This window comes from Bombus flavifrons, chromosome 11, assembly GCF_040668555.2.
Source record: "Bombus flavifrons isolate JBK064 chromosome 11, iyBomFlav1_principal, whole genome shotgun sequence".
Taxonomy (NCBI): Eukaryota; Metazoa; Arthropoda; class Insecta; order Hymenoptera; family Apidae; genus Bombus; species Bombus flavifrons.
The window spans coordinates 13,441,997-13,468,727 of NC_138452.1; the positions used below are offsets into that span (position 1 = coordinate 13,441,997).

Here is a 26,731-nt window from a genome sequence, read left to right on the forward strand (position 1 = left end):
GCAATCAGTCAAATATCCAAGTTGAAGGAAGAATTGTTCATAAATTGCACAAAAAGCAAGGAGACGTACATAAAGTGCGAAGATATTCTTCGGGATGTTATGATAACAATACAAAACTACTTGGACGCAAGATAGCCAAAAATTTGACCAAAAAAGTTGTCAAGTTTTGTAATATGTGCAAATCCAAGCCACATTTTTGTTTAGAGTGTTTTAATAAATTTCATTGAGACGAGTTACATTTATTTTTAACTTTAATACTGTCGGCCCCAGGGACCGGCGCCGCGCTCAACGTATTAATAAACCCATTCATTAGAACGGTATAATATAGTTCGACGATCGCCGATCTACAATCAGTCAATTCTTTAATAATATTTACTCTTTGTTTCCTCGCGCGAAAGAACAAACTAATTACAACGAATTTGAGCGATTATTACACAACGAGTGTCCTCTATTCGACTATCTCAATTTACATTAAGATTCGTTCCAATTCCGGAGCCTCGACGAACTCTCACGCAACCTACACTGAGATTAGGAGGAACCAAGAGATGCAGTTTGTAAATGTGCTCGGATCAACGACGCCCGATTAGATCCAATTTAGAATATTATTCTGGCCGTTTCAACACTGTTGGTCGTCGTCCTCGTAGCTTGTCACTTATTCGTATTTTCTTTGTCCGCCGTAATCTTCACTGGTATTCGCAAGCGATTACCGACGAATCGATTCGCCAGTGTTACGTGGCAATTGTTTTTTCCCTTTCGATCGATGCAACGAATAGAATACAGACGATAGTTGCTCGTTTCCGATTCGCATTGGAGATTTACGACGAAAGACACAGGTCGATAGCTACTTTCCATTGTTTCAATTGCTCATAGAAGAAAGAAGCTTCTGCACGTACGCACACACACACACACACACACACGCGCGCGCGCGCGCGCGCGCATACGTACATACACACAAAAAAAAAAAAAAAAACTGTTATAAATACTTGTTGCACGACAGTCGATCATTCTTTGCTGCACGTACCCTTAAAAGTTGTGCATACATATGTATATCGTTTAAGAAGTATCACGTGGCAGCACGTTCGTATCCGTACGACAAAGTTAAAGAATCATTTTTAACCATCTAGGAACGTTACATCGGAAAATAATAGAACCGTGCGGAACTTTGAGCGGCGAAAATTTAAAATTTCTGGAAAGTACACAAGTGCCACGTTGATCTAGCGCACAGAACTGCCATGTGCGCATACGCGTAACAATATATTGCGTGTTAATATCGTTTGCAATGTCGAGGTCGACGTTGAAATCGTAAATTATCGTTACTCACGAACAAAGATTATGAAACTAAATCTATTCGATCTATAACACTTCCTTTTCGTCATATCCATCATCTCGCATCCTGTTCACTGTTCACTCTTCACTGTTCACTGTTCGCTGTTCGCTGTTCACTTTTCACTGTTCGCTGTTCACTGTTCGCTGTTCACTTCTCACTGTTCACTGTTCACTTTTCACTGTCAACCATATCGTCCATCATCCATTTTCATTACTCAATGGCAGTGGTTCGTATATATTGAGCAAAAAACGAAGAAACGTGACAACTCGGCTAGGTAATTATCAAAAGTATCGAAACTACGAGACGAACGCATTCTTCGCACTACTTGCGTAAACAGGGCTAATGGAGACGAGGTTAAAAACCCATCTATTAGGAGAATATTAATGAATATGAATGAAAGAGTTTGGCGCGGCAGAAGGTGGAAGGAAGAAAAGAGAGAGGAATAAAGGAATATCACGGTTAATACGAGTAGCTATTAAGGTTTGGAGACATCGAGGACGAGCTTAGCCCGGAAAAGGTACTTTGAGAATGTTGGCGATATTGTCGCGCGAGACGGCTACGATTCGTTGCGATCCAAGTAATTCGTTTGAGGTTGAAACAGCGGTTCGTATCAACAACGGTCGATTCTATCGGTATCGGTCTTGATCCTCCGAGAATCTTTGTGACATTAGCCATCGCGAAGGTCGGCCGGCCGACTGCACTCTATAGGAGCATTTGAATTCCCACCACCTACGAAAACATTGTTCAGCTTGTTGTATCTTTGACTTCCAGAACTGCTGACTGTGTTCGAGGCCGAGGAATTGTGCTGAGGATAGCCGCCGATTCTCGAAAAGCTAGGCACTTTATCTGAAAGAGAACGAAATATGTTACATGTTGTACCTACATAAAAATCACACTGTTTTACGCTGATTTTTATCAAATCGACGAAACAAATGTAATGAGAAACAAAGAAAGAGAAAAAGATAAGAAAAATAGATGGGTGATATGCGAACCTTTGCCACGGTTATGCCTCGTCCTTTCTTGCGAGCTAATGTTTCCAGATTGCCTTGCAGGGATACAAGAATAATTACTGTCACCGCTACTATAGGTCGGTGAAGCAGTTCTAGTATTTCTTCTACGTGGACTTTTGCCATTTCTATTTCGGGAACCTGTTTTACCATGCAGGCAATTGGCCGATGTCGGAGCGAATTGGTCGTTGTATTCGAGGGTGTTCCCATACAGGCAACTGGATTCCGAACAGGAACAACAAATATCCGAGTGCGCGTTCGAATCGCAAGACTTTCTATCCCATTCGTCGTTCTCAGCTTGATAAAGGTTCTCCGTTGTATAGATATCTTGATCGTTTCGTCGATAGATATCCTCGTTCGCTATCGATCGTTCCGATCGCGAATCCGCACGATTTACATGACTGTACGCAGAATCGTAGTCTTCCGATGGCGAATCATTTCGTTGACCGTACAAAAGAGAGCCGCTCTCGTATTCGTTTTCGTGATTACCTTTGTACGAATCGTAACAGTCGAACGATTGTGGAAAGACGGGCAGTGCCGGTGGATTCGTTTGCGGAGGCAAACTCGTGTATCTACCTTGCTGATGCACGTTATTTTGCGGAATAGAATTGTCGAATGGTTGAGTCTGCTGACCCGAATCGTTCCAAATTGTATTCGAACCTCCTAAATTGTTAATTATTCTTGTCGGCGGACTCGGTGGACTTTGCGAATTTCTCGATCCTGAACCCGAACCGGAGCCACCTCCTCCACCACCACCGCTACCAGTGCCTCCACCACCGCCGCCGCTTCCACCTGCAGAACCCGAACCAGAACCGGAACCTGAATTCGAACTCGAGCTTAAACCCAGTCCCAACGCTAGTCCTGCACTCGTGATCAAGTCCAAATCGTTTTGCCTTTCGATACTTCTCTTGCCTAGGTGCGGGCTAAAGGCGGTTTGATGTTGGTACTGTTGTTGCTGTTGTTGTTGCTGTTGCTGCTGTTGTTGTTGCTGCTGCTGCTGCTGCTGCTGTTGATAATGGTGTTGATGCTGATACTGATGCTGCATTTGATGCGGATGATGATGATGATGATGATATTGATACTGATGTTGGTGTTGGTGTTGATGCGTATGCGAATGCGATCTGGAAGAACCGAGAGATCCCTCGAACGAAGGCGGATGTTCCGGCGGAGGTGGTAGCATATCGCACCAATTCGGTGGTTGATTTTCATTTGGCAGCGGCATTCTGTATTGATGAGCTCTTCTTTGCGCATCCGTATTATCCTCTGCGTTATAAACGCTACTGGCATTGTCGCTGCTCGGAGACACGGTTGATTTGTTTCGATCCAAGTTCGAATCCAAACTCGAATAGTCCGGCTTGAGACAAGAATCACTGGAATTCGACTTTCGACCGGCGGTTTCTATCGAATCCGGACTACGAGCAGGCATGCAGAGTGTCGTTGTAGCGTATGGTTCTGGCGGAGCTTGCAACTGTTTTCGAGCATTGTAAAATGTCGTTAGATTAACTTCAGCGTATTCCGAGCCAGCCATTCCAACGATTCCAGGTGGGAGGCCGATTTGATTCTGATTGCTTAATAGCTTCGTTTCGCAGTCTTTATCGGTGGTGGAAGCCTGCAGTGTGTTACTCGGCCTCCAACCACGCTCTAACCACAGAGTATCTTTGTTTAATTGACAAATGTCGTTAGCCGTGCCGACAGGAACATTCAAGTGGCCGAGCTGTTTACTCATCGCTTGCCTTCGACGAACGTAAACGGCACCCAATAACGCGGCGATAATGGTCAACACGACCGTTATCACGAGTATCAAAAACCAAGTTTCACTCACGACAGAGGCATTTCTTTGACTCGGATCTGTTCGTGGCGGCAACTGCGTCAATTGTCCTGGATCCATGTTCAAAACGGTTGGATTGGAAAACGGTCCAAGACCTACACGAGTTAACCCGGCAACGCGCGCCGTGTAAAGGCCACCCGTCGTTAGGCTGTTGATAATCACCGACGTTGTCGACGCATTTAAAGACATCTGGCCCAAAATCTTGTTGCTGCTATTGCTTTTGATTTGAATCTAGCGAAGGAATAAAAGAGAAACGAACTTGACTCGATTCTCACGGAAAACTAGCTTTTTTAGATCGTGTTGTCACACGCGTATTTACCTTATATCCTATTAATTGTCCATTTTGTGTAGTTTTCGGCGGTGGAGACCAACGGACGAATGCCGAGGTCACATTTATCATGCCGACATGAACATTTTCAGGTGCCCCGGAAGGTACGTCTTCCAGCGTGATCGCTAATTTCACGTTGCTCGGTCTCCCTTCGATAGTCTTGAAAAAAGGAACTAGGAAGAACTCGTAACGCGTGTACTTGTTTAAATTGGTCAAAACGTAGCTGGTTGCTCCGGCATTCAGTACCGTGACCATTCGATATTCTGGCTTCTCGGAAACTTGACGATATCTTATATACAAGCCTTCGACCAAATCGGCAGCTCCCAGTATCTAGAGACAAACAGCACAGGGAAAAAGTGCAAACAACAAATAATTCCTAACTACGATATAATTGGATTCGATCGAAGGATTTATATTTTTGCAACGCAACGCGTTGTTTCTTCTATATCATATATGGTAGCGCCTCTGTTACTTACGTCCCATACGATCTTTACGCTGGTACTGCTCAAAGGCTGAACATCCTTCAAGTAAAGAATTTCACTGTTTAGACGATCTCTTGCTCGAATTAGTTCAGTTTGAGGAATCGCGTGTTGATCGATATTAGTCGTGCGCGCCACATCGGAAAACGGTCCAGGAACGGAAAGACCCTGACTGTTTCGAGCACGAACAAGGAACACGTAACTCGTATCTGGCTTGAGATTCGTTACCTGTGAGACGAAAAGAGCAGCGATTGGGATTGCATCGTCGATTAACATTGTTCGTGGATAAAGGCAGACAGAATACACCTATGCACACATGTACATGTCTACTTGTGCCTTATGTTCTTGCATTCGAATCTGGCCTGATCATGTACACATATCCATGTACTTACGGTATAGACGTCATCTATTATTCTCGTTCCGGCAACGATCCAGCTAGTCTTTGGATTCGTAGCAAAATACTCGACCGTGTAATCGATTATTTTGTTAACGCCTTCGTGTCCCGGGCTCCAGGTGAGCGTGACCGTGTTGCTAGTGGTATTCACTATTCTTGGTTTGCTTGGACTTTCGGGAAGTAGCGATATATCTGGCATGACGACGCCGTGATAACTCGCTGCTGGGCTAATCGTTAAACTAGCCGACCATGACGCGTTCCCGGACTCGGAGGATGCAACACACCTGTATATTCCCGTGTCGCTCGATTGAAGATTTTTTAGAGAAAGAGTGCCGTTACCAGCGATCGCAAATCGATCATCGCCATCGATTCGTACAAGTTGGTCGTTCTTGTACCAGCGGATTTTTGGGCTAGGTCTTCCGAATGCACGGCACGGCAAAGAAATTTCACTTTTCGGAGCTAACGTTTGATTCGTTGCTCCAATTTCGATGACAGGCGGTGGAACCTCCTCGACCGATGTAACCTAACGGAGAAATATAAGAATCCATTCAACCAAGTACAGTTACCCTCCGTTCGTATCATTGTACGGTTTGCAATTTCACGAGCAACATCGAAAAGAGAAAATCGAGGATCGCACACAGATGGTCGATCGATACGCAATCCAATACCTGAAGAAAGACTGTAGCTGTGCTCGCACCAGCCTGACTGATCGCGCTGCAAACGTAGTGTCCTTCGTCTTTTCCAAGTACGCTCTTGATACGTAAACTCCCATCCTCTGTGATTTTGTAACGTCCTTGGTATTCGTTTCCAGGGAACATTAATTCTTGAGAACCTTCGCGTGTCCAAAAGATAGAAGGCTGCGGTGCGCCACGAGCCGCGCAGGAAAACGAAACGTTCGATCCGACGCTGACTATCTCGTCTTTTGGAAAACTGCTGAATATTGGCCTCGCTGACGGAACCAAACAAGAGGGAACGTCACGCATCGTTGCTAGCATCGATTCGTCGATACGGATACGCATTCCGTTTTTCGCTTACTTACAATGTACTGTCAAAGTTGCGGTCGCAGATATGGCACCGACACCGTTCTCAACATCGCAAATGTACGTCCCTTGATCTTGCGACGTCACCCTTTCGATTCGCAAGCTTTTGTCGTCCAAAATATGCGCCCGCCCGATTGGCATTTTCCCATCGTTTCGTCGCCAAAGGATCTCAGGTGGAGGATCGCCGCCTACGCGACAGGCGAATTCAGCCGTTTGGTCAGCTAGGATCGTTTGATTCGCAGGAGTCGACAAGAAGAATGGCTTCACTAACAAGGAAACACGAATGCAAAAGTTGAAACTTTTTCATCCTCTATGTTGCATCGTATCGCAATACGGTTAGCTTGTTCGATTCATGGACATTACTCACCGTGAACTGTCAAAGTTGCCACTGCAGATTCTTTCACGCCCACCATGTTCTCGGCAACGCATTGATATTTTCCCTGATCGGTTTGCCTAACATCCGAAATCATCAAATTTCCTCCGTCTACCAAAGTGATACTGCAACAGACAGTTTTCGCCGAACGTAAGTGATTAGTATCGAAATTAATCGAAATCGATATACCACATATACTTATGAAATGCCAATTAACAGTTAACCGTTAACAATGCCGATTAAAAAAGGCGATTAAACGAGAGGCGCGCAGACGAAAGCGAGCAGATTACCGTTTAGTAGCATCCAAATCTATCTCGTGACCATTCTTTTTCCAATGCAGCGTTGGTTCTGGATGACCTCGGGGTGGTCCGCACTCTAACAGAGCAGTCTCTCCAGCTGCGACTCTTGTATTTTGTGGTTCGACGCGAAACTCATCCCTCAACACTGAAACAAAGAATATAGAAGAGGTCGGATAAATCGGTCGTTTCATTTTAGTAGCAATTATTTAGTTCAGTGTACGTACGTTTCTTGAAACATTTCTTGAAACAAATATTTACAATAGAATTAATTAAAAAGAGGCGACGAGCTATAAGATCACGAAAATACCAAACTTCTAAACTCATCCTAAGTCCTTTCTCTTTGATCGTTTCGGTCTCTAGTCGAACGATGAGTCACGCGATATAGCCGGTGTGTATCGGCTAAGCCGTTCCGCTCTGTTTGTTCATCGTTAGCGCCGCACAAACAGACCTACACTCGTGCGGTACAGTTTGAACAGCTTTTCATCTACTTTTTAACGCTTCTCTCTCTTCTCTTCTCTTTCGCTCACTCGCTCTCTTCTCTTCGCCGCAGCTTACACGCAACCTGCCCGTCTCCCATCTCGAAATAACATTTCGAATCATCGATCATTACGATTCATATCTTTCACCTTTCGAGCTGTCGAAGAATCCAAATTTTCTCTCTCTCTCTCTCTCTCTCTCTCTCTCTCTTCGATAGATCCAGATAAACGTGAGAAAATACAGTAGTAACAGCGATAAACTTTGCACCAACTTTCAAGAAGATAGAGTAAGAAAGAAAGAAGGACAAAAGGGGAGTAGGAATCTGGAGAGGAAGAACGGAAAAGAAGAGAGAAGAGAGAAGAGAGAAGAGAGAAGAGAGAGAAGAGGGTGAAGTTGGTGCGTAGTCAAACAACCTCCAATTAACGGACGCTAGATCTGGAGCGAAAGAATTGAAGGGTTCTTGCATCTCCCGTCTCACCCCCGCCGTCTTTTTTCCTATTCTCACCCCTGTACCGGTCATATAACCCCTCAGGCTTTTTCGCGTGCCGCAGGAACCAACTAATGAGAGCAGCAGGCGCGTTCCCTTCGTGCTACGCGTGTACGAACGAGACAAACGACTATGCCTGTTAGACCGTGCGGGAGTAGCACCATCTGCGCGAGACGACTACTTGAAAATCGGGCTAGCTCTCGTTACAAGATGGATAGAACGACGGTATATGCAAACGGCCAGAACGATCGCAACAATCTGCCAACATTCTTTGTTAAAGCGAAAACGTTCGTTTCGTTTCGTTAACCGTAGCAAATTCATCGACAACTAACCAACTAAATTGATTTCCGCATATTCATTTATAACACGCGATCCTCTGTTTCACGCATATGCGATCTTAGCGGTCGAAAAACTTTGATTATCTTTCCAGTTACCAGCGGTTTCGCCTTTACAGGCAATTGACGCGTAAACGGCCGAGCAAATTACTATATCTGTCTGTATATACTTGACACATCCATACCTATTGTATATTTCTTACCAACGAATGAAAGATAAATTTCGCGATAACACATGTTAATAATATCAAAGGTGCAGAGGATAAGAGAGTATCTTGCTCTTGCTCGATATAGGGGCAACTTTTGCATCGGTGTTTTTCACTACCGTATTCGATATAATTAAAGAGCATAAATAAACACAATGGTACAAGGACCGGTTAGAAAGGGCAAAAAGCAGTGGTAGCGATGGCATTGCTTACGTAGAAGCTCGGATATTCGCTCGGTAGGTAAGAGCGTATTCAATGCAAATGGCCACAGGACTATCTCCGTATGGGTATACGTTAGTATGCTTGCATGTTGCATGCTTGGCTGCTCGATGCTTTACCGAGAGTTTCAGCCGAGTCTCGAAAGGTGACCGCTGCGCCTCTACTCAACCTCTACATACAGTATACAGATATACCAACGGCATATCCGTATACGGATAGTTGATCGCCAATCTATACATATACATGCATAGAGTAGGCGTAAGTAGGTGCGTCTACTTGGGCCAACTACTCATCGGGTGGTTCTCCGATTTTCTATCAAACCAATACTCGGTCGTACGTCTTATCCCGGTTATGCTGTTTTCCACAGACTTTGAAACTCTTATCTCAAGTTTAATCGATCCCATTCAAACAGTACTTTTATTTTATTTATTTCCATGAAAACGTATCTAGAGGTACGTTCATCTTTACCTAAATATTACCATCTTCATCTGTCTGAAATTTCTGTATGAACGCAAACACGATTACTTTGTTTCGTGTTTCTTCGTTCCATGCGCGTATATGTACAGTGTACAGCGACTCACAAAAGCACTCGAACGTTTTCCAAAACAGGACCATTTAAAAATTGGACCAACAGACTTGATATTTTACGACCAGTTGTAAGGATTAGTTTACTGGATGACGCGTAAACAACATTTTGAAAGAATCGCAATCGTAAAGAAAATAGCGCAGGTCACGTTTCACAATTCTTTTATCCGAACCTGTAATGAAAATTTAGAAAATACGTATTCTGGATTTATTATGTCAGCCATACTATACAAGGTGGAAATTTCATCGAAATCGATCGATGCAGAAGCAAGCGGCGGCAGGCGTACGTATCTTTAGATTTGTTACAACGTTAACCGATTTCGATATAACAGATACATCGTACTTGACAAAATTGTTAAAATCGAACGTGTTGTACAATATGAATCATAGCGGGATAAGAAATTCGACAATGCTTTCATATACGTAATAGTTACTTGGTTCACCCGTTCTATAAATCAAATTTTATAGATACGTGCGATCGATCTAAAAATTTGATACTTGTAATTTTATTTTTAATCTTAACACACAAGTGAATTTGAACAAATTGATCTCTCTCTCTCTCTCTCTCTCTCTAACAACACTTAAGAATAGAGAATAGAGAAGCTGTATGAAATTATCTTTGACGAAGCAATTATCAATGCGTATATTACGAAAGTTTAATAAATTCTTTCTTTCACTCTCAATGTTATTGTTTTTGTTATTGTTATAGAGTGTAGTACACTGGCAATGATTTTACGATGGCAATGCAGATACACGGATAAATATCCATTTCTTTAACGAAGCGTAATGCGCTCTCTTCGTTACAATTTTTATGATAAAAATCAATGATTGAGTCAAAGATGTGATAGAGGTTTATCCGAAATTCGAAACGTTTAAGATTGGCCATGTTGACGGAGGAATTGTCGGCACGGCAGTTGCTCGCGACGCGACGCGCCAGTCTGGTCCGGTATGCCCACGGATTCGATATAAATAGACACGAGTGTGCAGCCGTTCGTGTCCTCGTGTGACTATTCGATAGACAACACACAACTATCGAACTACAGACAAAGTTGTCGCTTTCTAGTCGAAGAAACGAATACATATTTATCTACATATGATACGTAAGAGACACATGTACGCTACGATAATCTTGTTTCTAAGCCCTTCTATACTTAGAGCTTAAAGACCGACGCGGTACTTGGTATTTTCCCTTCGAAGGCCAGTCCTTCGTTCGACGTTAAGATCTCCATATCCGTAGATGCGTTTTGCCTCCGGTGCTCCGCCCTCTGTTACGGTTCTTCGTGTACATAAAGTTAACGTCTTTGACACGAACAATTTTGAAAGCGGAAAGGAAGAGCGGAGGAAGTTTATACGACGGCAGATTCGATTTAACCATCGCGTTTGAATTCACGAAATCCCGTTAACACGCACACTCTATCTCGGTAAAATACGCATTACGTATGGTACCTGACTATACGATACCGTGACCGTTCGCTTAACATTTAAATTGCATCGTTTCTGTCTGGTTCCTGTCACATCGAGTCCCTGATTTCCCTAAGCCGGACGAGCGATATAATTCACGTCACACGCCACTCGATCTTACTATTTTTGTAATACTTTATATCTTAGTACTTGCTACGATATTTTTCCTCCCGATCGAATTCTACGTGAAATATTAATACGTTTGGACGTTCGTTTGATATTTCCTTGCTCCTGTACGTTATCACGTTCCCCAAATACGAGTACGTGCGTTTCTAACGGGCTGTGATTAACGTACTCGTCGTTGCGCGCTATTCTAAAAAAGAAGAGATTTTTCTCGTTGTTTCTTGCCAAATCTTGCAATTCTTTAATTTTGTAATCCTTGCCAAATAAAGCGACGGAAGGGAGGAAGACCGAGAGAAGGGGTGGCAGTGTACAAGAGGACGGATAGCAAAGGGGCGAGAGGGGATACAGTCGAAAGTGACTCTCCTCCTCCTCCTCCTCCTCCTCCTCCTCCTCCTCCTCTTCCTCTGGTTCAGGCTACGTCGCGAGGGTACTCGATTACTCAATTAAACCGTAGTGTCGGTAGGCGTGGCAGTTGGACGTACTCACGCACATATATCACAGAGGTACATCGCATACTGGGTAGGAATGGGATTTGTACGTGCATACAAGAACGAAGGAATATGCCCCATTACTATCCCTATGACGCTTACATAGATGCGAAAGAGTATCAAGAACAACGCGGAATACTACATTCATATACTACTATCTACTCTTAATCGTATCATTGCATAAATTACGTAAAATGTTTAAGAAGAAACAGCGATTCAAAGAACAGTTTCACAGGCAGATAAAAGATATATAAAAGCACGAACGAAAGTGAAAGCTTCGTAAATCGGATATGAAAACCACCAGATCGGATAGAGAGTTAGAGACGCAAATGTAAACGTAAACGGAAAAGCAAATGTGAACATGACTGTGAGTGGTAGCTGTTCGATATTTATCGGTGTTCGTAGATTGTATCTTGCGATAAGCTTTTGTATGCACTGCAACTCTCAAACTGTACATTGCAAACTTAGCTGTCCACGCCGGAAATACCTACTATAGGTACGATTCGAACTGAATGGAGTCGTTGTTTCAACAGCGTTTACTCTTTACCACTTGTAACATACAAATCTATAGGAAGATCTGTACGGGTTTGGAAGAAAAAAATAACCGTACTGTGTGCGTCGTGTTATTATAATTTGATTACACGTATCACTGATTACATGTATGATAAACGATAAGAGAATGCGACTGAATATAATGGGAACTTTCTTAACTTTGTTTTGTTAAAAATAACGTGAGGATGGTATTGGCCAGCTCTCATATTTGTTACCTTATTTCAACTACACGAAACATTTGTACATGTATGTATGATATAATCTAATATACACGTACGTACTGACGTATATACAAATACATATATACAGCAAAAGAACGTTAAATTTCTCATTATGTTTCCGTATTCTTTGCATCCTGCTTCTACAAAGTACGGCATATTATTCTTGGAGTAAATTTTCTTATGGTTCGTGACCTTCCAGGCAAGACTTTTACTGCACTTATGTTGCAGGCTATGAAAGAATGAGAACGGAAGTTAGGCTACCCTCGTAAGTACGACATGAAAAAAGGTCTCGTTCTTTTGAATTTAACGCGAGCAGGAGACACTTGAATTTTATCGTGTGCAATGTGCAACCAGCGACTACCAACGAACAATATAAATCGAATATCATTGATAAAAGTCTCTTTCTCTTTCTCTTTCTCTTTCTCTTTCTCTTTCTCTTTCTCTTTCTCTTTCTCTTTCTCTTTCTCTCCTCTCCTCTCCTCCTCCTCCTCTTTCTCCCCGCCCTTCCTACTTCCTTCTACTGTAACAAGATACCACATGTTAATTAGATAGATACGTGTACCAAACGCTTAATTTCGTAAAATACGATCGATGAACGAATCACGTTTTCTAAACAGTTCCAAGCAAGGAAACATCGTTGAAAGCAAAAGTAAAAAGATAGTATTAGACTATGTAAAAATAGTACGATTGCCTCGACGATAATATACGTCTACATATACATATATATATAGGTAACAGTTAGAGAAATATGATACAAGAGGAATGCATATATAATAATAATAATTTGTTCTTAATAATGAAAACAAGTCTGATGCACGTGTCATACATATGTACACGTATTATACACATATAAATTGGTTGGGATAAGGAGCTTATCCGTTGACTTCTCTTTCGACTTTGGAGAAACCGAGTAAGCGAATAGGTTATATACTGTCGGTACTTTGTATCAACGAATCCGTCGATATAGAACGTCGTTCTCCTTTGGGATTAAAAGCTGTAACACCTCTTCGCTATCCTCTCCATTCCCCTCACCGTTCCCCATTTTCTACCCCCTCTTTCGCTATATCTTTCTCTTTCTACGCGTCTCTTACTCTCTTTGCTCGCCCAACCCTCCGACTCTCATTTTCTTCTCCTCTTTTCCCCTAAAAGCCGCGCGAAGTAACCCTGGCACAGCACAGCCAGCACACAGCGGTACTATGCCGTCCGGCTAATCGATACGCGTTGGATAGAGAGAACGAGGGTCCCGAATGGGGTTCCCCGGACATCGGAGGGTTGCTAGCAAACGGATGGATAGGTGTTATTTCACCGAGGCGAGAATCGAAGAAAATCCGGAAAGCTAAAGTCGATCCAACGTTTTCGTTGACTTTATCTTGTCAAGTTGATATCAGTCTGATAAACTAACTACACACGTATACGTACATATAACTAATAAAATGTCGTCGATCGACGATCGATTCGATATTCAATCACCAAGGCTACACTGTTCTTATTATCCATTTCTTCGCTCTAAATAGATGGATCTTTAAAGCTACTTGTCTCGTACCAAAAGTTTCTCTACGTTCGTCTATTACATACGCAATTACGTTGTCGCCTATCCCTACGAATTTCTCTCCTTTCATGTTAAATTTTCGGCAAAACGAGCAATTCGATCTCTTCTTTTTCTTTTATTGGTTCGACCTATTATCGATATTTTTTCGATCGTCGACCGGTCAGGGTAGTCCCGCGTTAGATCATCGTGACTGCAGATCTTTTTATCCTTTCCTTTTGTTCGTATTTTCTCTTATCTGCTCTCTATTCTTCCTTTACAATTTTTTCCTTGTCTTTCTCTTTTTTTTTTTTTTTTCATTCTCGACCAGTATATTTCGGTGCGAACAGTATAGCGGTCGAACAGTATACTCGCAGCACAAAGCCTTATTCATAGTCGTCGGCCATAACTGCCGTTTGCGTCTACAGTCTACAGTCTGCAGTATACAGTCTACGGCCATTGCGATCACCATCTTTATCGGCGCGGCGTCGAATATCGAGTTCGTGTGACAAAATTTCCACATACATACATACATGATGGCAAAATAATGAATATTCGGTAATAACGATATTCCCTAACGAAAGTCACGAAATTAGAAAAGGGCGCATGAAAACGGTAAAGCAATCGTGGATACGAGTCTTGAAATAGGCACGCGAAACGCGAGAAAATGTACTCCATCTCTTTTCTTGTCGTCCTTTCCATGAATATATTTGTTAGGATAAGGAAGAAGAAAAAAATATGACGAGGAAAGAGATACTTGTTAGGTAAAAATACAGATATGAATTGTGTGCAAAGACACACGAGATACACGAGACATAAAGGCGTTATGATGTGTGAAAATAATCGATTTGCGGTACCTACGTAATTAAAGGAACCAAAAACCAAGTGGAAATTATACAGTATAATATTCCACTCACTCGGCAATTCTCAATCAGTAAAATACAAGTGTAATAGTTTTCAATTGACGTGACGATAAGATTGAAAATCTGTCTTGACAAACGGCAAAGGTTCAAAGAAATTTTCCAAAATAAAATGATCTATTTGATTTGAAGATCGTGTTAATGCGAATATATACATTGCATGCAACACACTACCACCTATTCATGACAAACTATGCTGCATCACGTCGCACAACACAGCACTCTGTTGGTCGAGCATACGCTCGCGGTAGATACAGCTCCGTATCGATTTCTATTCTCCTTCTCTTTTCTCCTTCATCCCCACCGTTTCTCTCGCTCTTTCTTTACTCGCACATGCATGCGTAATGCGCATATATATCTGCGTATGCAGAAATGTGTATGTTCAATCTTCGATTGCACGCATAATATGCAGCAATTTCTTCGTAACCGACAATTTTTATTCGTATCCTCGTTTCCAAATTGTTTTCCTTTCGTTTCTTCTCTATTTTTATTATTTATCTATAGTCTCCGCCTGTTCTTTCCTACAATTTCTTGACAAATCTACTTATTTTCCGTATTATTTATTATCCTCGTCCTTAATGCAATATACATGTGTTTCATTTATGTGTAAGTAAGTATTAGGTTGTCCGAAAAGTGTCTTTCTTTACAAAACACAACGTGTTTTTTACAACAGCGCACCTTCATACAAACATGAAACCAAGTCTGTGAAATGTCGCGGTGTTTATCTCAACATAACAAAATGGATCGTACGTAATTCGATGAAATAATATAAAACAAGAAAAAAAAAAAAAAAAACGTTGTGCGTCTATTATTTCCTCATAAAATGAAAGAAACTTTTCGGACAACCTAATACAAGCGACGGTCCGTGTGAAACACGATAGAATAGATTCGAATGAATCAAAGGGAGAGAAAGTGATAAAGAAACATATGAAAAATAAATCCCGTAATATCGAATATATTAACGTTGAATCGTTAAACATGATACATTCGAAACAAAACTCATTTCCCCTACACATAATACAACGTCGTTTAAAAAATATATACATGTACGCACATACGTACATATATCTTTCTGATCCCTTTCTAAGGAGTCAAGTTACAGGACTGCGTAACGAATACTGATTTTGAAGGAAGAGAAGCAACCATCTATTCTAATATAAATTATTTCTGTGTTTCTTTTACATTTCACGTTATTATCGTTTTTGACACATTATGGATTTATGAGAGTGTAAACAGTTTTGATTATAGGAATAAAATTTGTCTTTCGAACTCGATATGTCGCGTATCTACCATTCGGCGCGTATATATTTATTAATATTTGCTAATTGAACTTAGTTGATTGCTATAATCACAATTGCACTGTTTACGCGAATTTGGTGTTCTCTTTTGTTTTGCGATTATTATATGCACAAGTGTAACAAAAATGCAAGCAATTTAGCGATCGCCAAATGCGAGTAAAGAGATGGGTTCTATTCGATGTGGAAGGGTTGCTGTCTGCTCTCTCTTCCTACCCCCTTCTCCTTTCGCCTGAATATCGATCTGCCTTAAACAAACTCGACTTCGTCCTCCGTTTATTCGAACGTAATCGACTCGTTCTTTGTTTTGTACAAATACACAGATCAACCTTATTCTAATTTCTTTCGTTCTTCGCATTGCTCATACACAACACACGTACACGCAATAAGAGTATATACACGTGTATGCGACACTACGCGACTATACGGCGCGAAGTACGCCATGTATTATACGTATTATTGTACTTTTCACGTTATCGAGAAATTTGCGACTGATCGTTGAAACGATTTCATCTTAGATAATGTAACTAAAGATGATCTCGGATAGACTCACCTGCGACAGTTAGCGTTGCGTTTCGACTTGGAACAGAGCCTGCTTGATTTCTTGCAACGCACCAATACACTCCTCCGTCTTGTTCTTTTTTCCCGTGCATTACTCTCAAGAAGAAAAGAGATCCCGTAGGAAGAAGAACACGATGTGATTTTGCATCTCCGGGTGATGTTTGAACCAGTTCACCGTCCTTATACCACTCAATCACGGGCTGAGGTTTACCTTCCGCCTTGCAATTCAATGTTACCGGTTCATTCTTGGCCACTATTATATCCGAAGGATGTTCCGTTATACGCGGTGATCTCAATTGCCCTGCAACCAGAATATTTTGATATATTACGATTGATTCGTATTAAAGACAATTGCAGCGTCACAGCCAAAAACATACATATTGATGTTTTACCCGATTTTCCATTTTTCCTATTCATCGTTACATCGTTATATTTCTCATTCTTATTCTATAGACAAACTTTCTATAATATATACATTTGTCAATATACGTTGCACTTATTTATTACGTTGTATTCATGTATTAATTAAATCCACGTGGCTATATTGAATTTCATATCATTTGGTAATACGTATACGCTTTCATATGACCAAAAAATGTTATAATAACTACAATGAAACGTGCAAACTGATAAAAAAACACTTCATCGGAAAATAAGGATATGTACGAATACTTTTTCTAGTTACTGTACGTAGCCAAGTACGTAAGTTTCCGTCGTTTCGCTATTGTGTTGAATTTTACTTGTATTCGATGTGTGTGTACGTGTGCATGTGCGTGTATGTGTTAGATATGTAATATGTACATATCTTGTATGCCAACAAGCGCGCTCTTATTTAGGTCGGTTGTAATTCGACAATGTATAACATAGCCTCTAAATTGTTGGTTGTACGATGAAGATAGACACGCTTACGTTACCTGCTTCAAACTCCATGCTTGAACAAAGCTATTTCAACCATCCCGATATAGCTAGAGGGATTCTAAAATATTCTTGGAACGCACAGGGTACAGATACAACCTATAGACCACAAGTAGTTTACAATCGCTTCGTGCAGTCTGCAAATTCTACTCAAACGTGAACGTCTAAAGCAAAATCAGCCGAGAAATGTTGCACATCTGTAAGAACGTTCATTTAAATTCCGAGATGTGCGAGCGTTCTTTGCCGTAATTAAGAAATTCTTTGTTCTTAAAAGTTTCTATTATATTGACACGTATTGAAATGTGGCAACAGGAAATAAGAATGCAGAAAGAACGTAATAAGTTTATAAGATATATGTGTGTACGCGTGCACGTGTATTTATATAATAATATTATAGGGAGCATATTTTATGATTTTAGCGTAACATGACATACACGTATTGCGTATACTCGCAACAGAGACAAGTGAACGTACGTAGGGATATAGGCGCGACGAAATGTACATGTACACGAGGAGGCCGATGAATAGGTGGTGCATATTTCAATTTTTTCAACAGATATCCTTGAATATATTTCTAAAACATATCTTTGCTTTATGAGAATTTTTGATACTTTTTAGACGCGCACTTGCTTCTATGACAGAATAAGATATAGATAAACAAGATCTATGAACGCATCCTATAATGCCATTGTCACACGCTCAAGAAGTCCACCCGCTCAGAAACAGTAATCAGGTCGACGAAACATCCTGCATGCCACAGCTATCGAAATAATAACCAAACAGTAATGGAATAGCCGCCTCTGATATACATCCGACGATAACCCCTCCAAAGGGACTAAAACCTCAATATAAAAACCCTCCTAAATTAGCGCTCAAGACATTATTCTGTTGTAATACTTTGAACTCTGTTGGATTTATATAATAAAAATTCCATTATCACATACGAAGTTCAATTTCTTCACCTTATTCGTGAAACGTTCGAACTGCGACGCGAGCAGATCACCGGCGATCTATCGGTTTCGTGATTTCTTGTGTCCCCGACGTGACACCATTATGCCCGTACATAAAGTCAACCCGATCCTAACCCACCTCAAGATAAAAAGTAGCAAAAATATTTTTATGAACATGTACGTTGGAAATTAATGTCGAGCGGTAGTTAAAAAGTTACTCAGAATATTGACCTTAACGATACATTTGAAAGTCATTAAAATCGGTCAGGTGTATACCTCCTTCTATATAATTACCAATTCTTTTTACTTTATTTTTACTTTAGTTGCATGTTAAAGAAACATTCGAATAAAGACGGATTTATATAATCAGAGAATAATGAATAAGTTTTCAAAGAGTGACTGGGTTTTATTACTTTGGCAGATGCCTTTATTTATCTACGCTTGGATACACAATCTTTATCGTACTCTATAAATGTCTTTGACGGCGTTCATTTGTATATGTACCAAACATGTATGCACTATGCATGTATAGACATTTGCGCATTTCTCTTTTGTCCTCTCGCTTCAGTATTCGGAAACAATAGACATTGTGGCTAAATTAAAATCGCCTCCGGAGTTTTCATATTTCGCTGTTGAACAGAGTCGTGAGCGCACGTGAACCAACTCCCAGTTCTTATGCTCGGTAGGCCCGAGGCATCTCGTTTCATTTCAGTCCTAACCTTCTCCGAATCAAGCTATCTCGGCAACCTGCCTTGCCAACCCGCTGTGTCACTCTCTTATTTCTTTCCTATTTTATCACATCCACCCCCCCCTCTCTCTCTATCTCTCTCTCTCTCTCTCTCTGTTTCTTCGTCTTTCTTCATTTTTTGACATATTATATTTTACTTCTCCTTCTATTCTCCTCTCCCCCTCTTTTCCTTTTCCTATAAATATTTCGGATGGCAATTAAGTGATTGCGGATTTTTTCATTAGGTGGTATTGACAAAATTCGTAATCACTTATTTGCCAATCCAATATAATCTCCAAACCCTGCTAATTTCGATCAACATTTACAAATATGTCAAATATGTATATTCAATTTTCCGGCGCAATAGTTACAGCACTTGACAAAATCTGCCAAAAATATTGTAAAATAACAAACATAAATGAAATTCCAAAGTTTCGAAACAGTCGGATATTTGCTTCTATGCATAATACTTTTCGCCAACATATAAATACATATTATATGTGTATGTAAGCACTATGTATGTATTATTAATCCAACGATACGTTCAACGAGTTCAAATTTTTGTACAAAAATTCTGTCAATAAGATCACCGACAGACACGAGAACTAATTTCGGCGATTATGAAGATAATCTTACAGAGATTAAAGTACAGAATTCTTGCACACACGATGACTTGGCTTATAGCTTCGCAACTGCAACGTGAGTATTGATTTGCCGCTGTTGCGCTTCAGCTCTGTAGGTTCTACTCGTTTCGCCGTCTTCGCAGACTCTGCCAGCTGTGCCGGATCTCGTTCTTTTCCCCTATCATAGATTTCTTTTCTTTCTGTAAATCGTTTATCGTTTTTTATCGCACGTACAACGTTTTACTCGACTTTCTCTTTCTCCCAATTTACTTATGTTTTTCTACTCTGTCCTCTTTTCCCTCGAATCTCAATATCTCCATCAGTTCCTCTTTTTCCCTTTTCCACTCATTTCCTTTCTTTTCATATTACATATACGTACATATGTACATATATCGTATATCCATATGTTTCATCAGGATAGTATATCGTCATTCGATTAGTCATTATTTCTCATTTCTTTGTTCATACTAATCCCTTGCTCCATTTTATATTTGATTTTTCAATCGAATTCTCGATATTCAAAGTATACGAAGACGACGAAAATTACGCTCTTTGAAAATATCTTAATCAACATGTTACAAATAATCTCTCCCTATCTTGTATAAGGAAATGCAAGTGGATGTAGATATTCCTAAAATTGAGAGAGAAATATATTATACAAGATTATATAAGAATATAAGATTCCATGGAAGCAGAAGTAGACGAAGAGGAACAAGGAGAAAAGGCAGAAGGCAGGTTGAAAAGTACATAGTACAATGTACCGCAGTACATTTGGCGAGTGTCCAATGGTATGTATATCACGACAAACCGACAAAATGTTTCGAAAGAATTATTTTATATATTCTGAAATCGTTGTCATTTTTCACATTGTTATTTTTATTATTCTATTATCTTTTTTTGTACTTCTTCAACATTATCTCACGCGAACAACATTTGCAACTAATAGGTTGTTGTCGTGATTATTCAAGTGATTTGTATGTGCATGTGTGTTTGAGCTTGTATGTCAGAGAAAAGGCAATCGAAAGAAGTAACGCAGAAGGAAAGGAAGCAGAGAAGCAAGGAAGCAAGGAAGAAAGGAAGAGAAAGGGAAAGGGAAAGGGGAAAAAAGGAAGAAACAGTTTCATTACTTTCGATCCCTAAGAAGGATATTCTTGTAAGAGGGGAAGGTAGAAGACGAAACGGGAATAACCATTGAATTCCTTGAGACGCGAGGGAAACCTAAGACGTACGGAACCTTCGAAGAGGGTTCGGCCGACACACCCTACTCGAGTTCTTTCAGAGCAGGGCTGTCCAAAGTTGTGGAAAAAATAGCAGCTTTCTATTATTCGAAGAGAATCGATGATAGCTTTCTATTTCTATTTTAACTAATTTTCCATTTGTTCCTGTTCAAAGTACGTCTTTGTCTTTGTATGTCAAAGTTATGCGACCAGATTAAGCGCCATTGCCGCTGAAGCAACAATCTAGCGTTCATTGTTAAATAATAACCATAATAACATTTTATATTTTTATCCATACATTCTTGCTGTCAAACGCACGAATATGCTTAAATGTTTTCTAATATAGGTACACTCGCATACTCGTATATCGCAAAAGCGTATGAAATACGTACAGTGCATGTACCATATAGTGTTTTTTTCTTCTTGCGTATTTCACAATATGGTGAATATGTTTCAGATTTTCAGATCTAAATCACTTATTTTAATTTGATATTCAATAAATTAGACAACAGCACTCACTTATTAGCTTGTATTATTATAATGAAAATAAGGAGAATATATACTTCTAAAAGGTGTAGAAAGTTTAAAATATTGGAGTAACATTTAAGTAACCGTTTGATATCGTTATCGTCTTACATCTATTTTTTAAGTACATTTTTCGTTTTACAGCGTCACAGCTTTTATTGTATGAAACAAGTACATGCATATTTTACTTTTCTACTCTCTTCCATTAAACAAGATAGTTATGTACGAACGTGTATTGCTAATACATATTACGTATACTAATATTTCTTCTTTGTAGCGCATTCTATATTTATTAAATTTGCATATCAGAATGTAAAACTTAAAGTTAATATTCGATCATCGACATCTGTCAGTTTTATAGGTAACGCGCACTAAAATAAAAAAAAATCGTTTCCTTTGGCGTCATTATCTTGAGATTTTTAAAATGCACCGTTGTATCTAACATGTATAATGTAACATTTTTATTCATTTACTGTAGTTCAAGATTTTGTAAATTACGCTTATTTCAAAATAATTGAATTATTGGAAATGAGAATAATTATATTAATCGAACGAAAACAATATGAGGCCAATTAAAGACGAAGACTGTAACATTTTAATTTTTACTCTTTTTCTTTTTCTCCTTTCTCCTTTTTTTTCTTTTTTTTCTTTTTTTTTTTTTCAAGCGTTACTACTGCTTTGAAAAGTATAAACATTAAGCATATTGCATAAGAGTTGATCATTAGAAGCAGAACGATCGATCTATTCCATTATACAAAAATGCTCCGAACAAAATTTTCCAATATAGCATCGGGAAGGTTTTTTCTAAATTTGATCCCTAGATTCCATAATCGACAACGCAAGAATTCAATTTTTCCTATTTTTGCAAAGAATTGCAAATGTAATTTTTGCAGCCATTGCACGTAAAATTATATTTGCTATGGTTTCCTTATTTATTATTTTCTAAACGTCTGACATGTTTGAAATTCAACAGTATGTTTTTCAAGATTTTTAGCTGTTAAAATAATTGCCAATTTTTCTAGAGAACGTAGAACGTGGAAAGAATCTTTGCGAATAAGAAACATAAAAATATCGTGAGTGTTATTGTTCTCGAGTCTTAAATCTTCGACGGCCTAATATCAGACATGGATATGTGAGAATTAAAAACATCCATTGGAAGAAGACTAACGAAGTTGAAACAAATTAAATTGTTGGAATGGCACTCTTACGAGTCGTTTAATAAAATGAGTTTACGCCATCCCATGATAGGCATATAGGTCAATTTCAGCAAAAATTTACCCTTTTAATCGAAAATGATCTTTTATTATTTCGAACAATTTTTACGTGATCTCGTAATCGATCTTATTAGGTTATACACAGATCTGTATGGTATTCTTTATTCTGTAGGTATGCTTTAACTTAGTCGACAGATATTGTAAATGTAGATGTATTGGTTATTCGTAAGGTTCACAGACAGATGGACAGATTCGCTTCGTACGAATCGCTGGTGGTTCGTTTCTATCCTGTGAAGTGTCGCGCATAACCTAATAGTTTCGTTTCACATCGGTGATACTCGGCTACCTTCGCCAGACTTTCCATCCACAAAAATAGACCAGCCAATGTCTATCATCCAATACCGTGTCTTTTTTACTAGAGCGTAATCAACGCAAAATCATTCCTAAGCTGTATTGTCTGTTAGTTATTTATAATTTCATGCATTATCGAGAACAGCATTAAACGAAATAAATCTTTGTATCGTATTTCGTCTTTTCATCGTTCATTATCGTTCATTATCGTTCATTATCGTTATTATGTGTCAACTTAATAGAGAGAACAATATCACCGATACTCGGAAACAAGCAATATTTATTTAAGTCCACTATATGATATGTTACCGAAATGTTAACTACTAAAGAAAAGAAAATATTATACCCATATTTGGATATCAATTTCTTTCTTGCAAGTTTGAAAATTCTCTTTAACAGCTTAGATCGAGATCAAATTAATTAGGAAAAACAATATGTGTAAATACAGTATCACGTATACATATACCTATGCGGATACATATACATTTAACACGTTAAAGTAATAAAGTACGACACATTTCGATATTAAAGGCTTTTCCATTTTCATTTGAAAGAGAAAGTGTTTTATATCACAAATATAATTTTACATATATGTCAGTTTAAAATTTCTCAATGAAATCGATACCGTTATTCTTTACGGAGAATAAAAGTTCTCCCATTGAAAAAGTAACTTCCTAATTCCACCGTATAGGTGAAGGAAGGTGGAAGGACATAGAAGCTGAGGAATATGGTTAAAGAACGTTTTGAATATGACCTTCTTCAAACTATTTGTCTTCTATATACATTAATTCCACATATATAGCGTATATCTAATGTAATAATAATTTGCTCAAGAAGAAGATTATGTCAAACTATTTATTTCGTGTTTAAAATATATATAATGCATATAAAACTTTATTATCATTATGGCGTTCGTTGAACTACTTGCAATTAGTATAGCAAATAATTTTGTATTCATTTTTACAGTAGATATTTCATTGATCAATTTTTTACTGTTTTGATACATTTATAAATTAAATTCGCTTGCATGATTACACAAGTCCGAGATCAAATCTATCTATGCATATATAATATAATCACGTTCTGATTGTTCTTTGAGTTTGCAAAGGAAACAAAAGATATTTATTTCCGTACTTGTAATCATCATATACTACATACACATATACGTGTACATATACATATTAGACAGAATACTGAGACTTTTATCGACAAAAGCTCTATATAGAATCGTATTATAGGCATTGATTTATGTAATTGTAAATTGTAACATAATAGATTGCGTTTCGTTTTATTTCAAACGGAAGCTGTACAACGACCTAAAAAAGTAATTGAATTATTTGTACAGAAATCATAATTATTTACTCTTTGTCATTGATCATGCTCGAATAATTTCTGTTACATATCTGTTAAAAGCAACCATTTTCAAGCACGTGATTCCTCGTTGTCAGTGATATATTATCACCCCAATTTCACTTGACTTTTGTTTTTAACGTCGATTCAATGAGACCAACTTCACAAGAACAAAAGATTTATCTTCAAGGAACATTACCATTTGTGTCAGTCTCTTTTCTCATTTGTTATCGCACGTCTGAGAACAAGAGGTCGTAAAAGAAGAAATATGTATCTCTGCTTGAACTCCTTTTTATTAAACTATAAACTTAACGGTTCGTTGTATTAAATTAAACAAAAAATTTCCAATTTTTTTGCGATTGGTATTACGGTATTATTGGTAATTGGTATTATTACGTAGAAAAGTGAAAAAAAAACTATTTTCTAAAATTATTCATTTCATTATGACAAAGGTTAGGCATCAAGAAATAATGACGATGACGATGACGATGACGGTGATGATAAATAATTGATCATATTTTCTTTCCTCTTACGCTAGTTAAATTTACATACGATGTAGATGTGAAGGCCTGGCGTTGTGTTTAAAAAGCGAAAAAAGATATAAATCTCCGAAATGTATAAGTACATAGAGAATATAGAGAACATAGAGAACAGAGGGAGGGGGGAGAGAGGGAGAGAGGGAGAGAGGGGGAGGGAGAGAGAGAGAGAGAGAAAGAGAGAGAGAGAGAGAGAGAGAGAGAGAGAGTACGAGGAACGTCAAAGAAAAGTTAACAGATTTAGGAATAGAGAGATTTAGAAAGGAAGGGAGACTTACCATGTACCATAAGGGCGAAAATTGCTGTCGCGAACAAGTTTCTTAGCCACTCGTTGCGCATTTTTCTTTCGGATATCCAAAGATTCTGAAGAAGGTCGTGAATGACGAACGAGACCCTTTACAATCGTTGTAACTTGATGTTAATACATGTTGATAAAAATTCAATGGAAAATTACAGATGTATCCGAAAACCGGATAAATAGAATCAAAGGCCAGAAGGAACACACGCACGATGTCGACGAGGTTAAACCGGTAAGAGCGGCCACTCGCGAGAGGATTCTCCTTTCGAGTTTAGAGCACAAAGTAGCTTTCCAGGCGAGAGGCGTATCTTTCGGCGTGACACTCGCGCGCGCCTCATTTCCATGCCATTACACGTTACCACAAAATACGCGTACGTACGAACGTCCATACGTACGAACAACGCACACCCACACCCACATTATATTCGATACCCACCTACGCACACGCACTAACTATATCCCCATGTATTTGTATACCAGCTACGTATACATGTGTCACTCATCTATATTCACCAATATGCATACTATGTTTGCAGTAGCGTCAAGTAATGTTATGTTACGTTAAACCACTAACCGTCGGTCGATCACCGGCAGCCCCATTCTTATCGAACAAAACCGACAATTGCTTTCATGCGATGAACTTCTGACATCGTCGGAGCTCGCGCGCGCGCGCGCATGCACACGCACAGGCGCATACACGTATATATTAGAAATAACGCACATACGTGTTCGTAATACACGTTATACACGAAATACGTAAAGGAAAAGGAAATCACGACCAATGCACTCGATGTCACGTTTTTTTCTAGCACACTTTCATTCTCTTCCGAAGGAAGGGTGGGAGGGAGAGATGGGAAATAAGGGGAAAGAGATGAAAGAGGGAAAGAGAGAGAGAGAGAGAGAGAGAGAAAGAGGGAGAGAGAAAGAACTATTCTAATTCTTTGATCGATCCAAACCGCGCGTCCTCATTGCCACTTATAAACATACAATCACTGATTCGATGCGTTTCGTATTAGGTATCCATTTATTCGGTCTTCTACTCTCTAAGGTTAGCATACGATCGATTGGTTCCGTATTTTCGAAGAACGGCGTTCCTTTCAAAATCGATCGCTTCGTGACCGACTGTCAAGCTACGCTCCGTTTCTCTGTTCCTTGAACAATTATTCTCACTTGTAATTATATTTGCCATCTTTCGACAAACGAATTAGCGTTGATTATCGAAAGAAATATGAAAATTGTGCGCACAATTATAATAATATATAAAAATTCAATCAATTTTAGGATAACGATAGTTTATAAATGACTACAGTCGACCCACCGCGACGATCGAGTCACGACTGAGGGCGCAGCAATTCTTTTCGTGTACCACGCGGCACTTCGGCTGCTTTCGAGTATCCTCGTTCATTCTCGTAACCTCTTTGGTTCTCGCCGTTCTCGGCCCTTGGTTCTCATCGTCAGTTGACGCTTCTCAGCAACAAAACATGTACCACGAACG

At 39.4% G+C, this 26,731-nt stretch overlaps 1 protein-coding gene and 1 long non-coding RNA gene across 2 annotated transcripts; one reads left to right on the top strand and one right to left on the bottom strand.

Moving 5' to 3' along the window:
- On the bottom strand, positions 1-26,571 carry LOC138184707 (roundabout homolog 2). Its single transcript, XM_069122895.1, has 11 exons — positions 25,217-26,571; positions 16,523-16,831; positions 7,067-7,220; positions 6,771-6,901; positions 6,403-6,669; positions 6,032-6,312; positions 5,362-5,886; positions 4,967-5,197; positions 4,482-4,820; positions 2,320-4,393; positions 1-2,173 (listed from the first exon to the last, which is right to left on the bottom strand). Exons 1-11 carry the CDS (start codon positions 25,275-25,277, stop codon positions 1,995-1,997), a joined length of 4,551 nt encoding a protein of 1,516 aa, XP_068978996.1. The 5' UTR covers positions 25,278-26,571; the 3' UTR covers positions 1-1,994.
- On the top strand, positions 17,730-18,106 carry LOC138184973 (uncharacterized). Its single transcript, XR_011174482.1, has 3 exons — positions 17,730-17,801; positions 17,865-17,943; positions 18,064-18,106. It is a non-coding gene; the product is annotated as an uncharacterized LOC138184973 (long non-coding RNA).
- Positions 26,572-26,731: the final 160 nt, after the last annotated feature.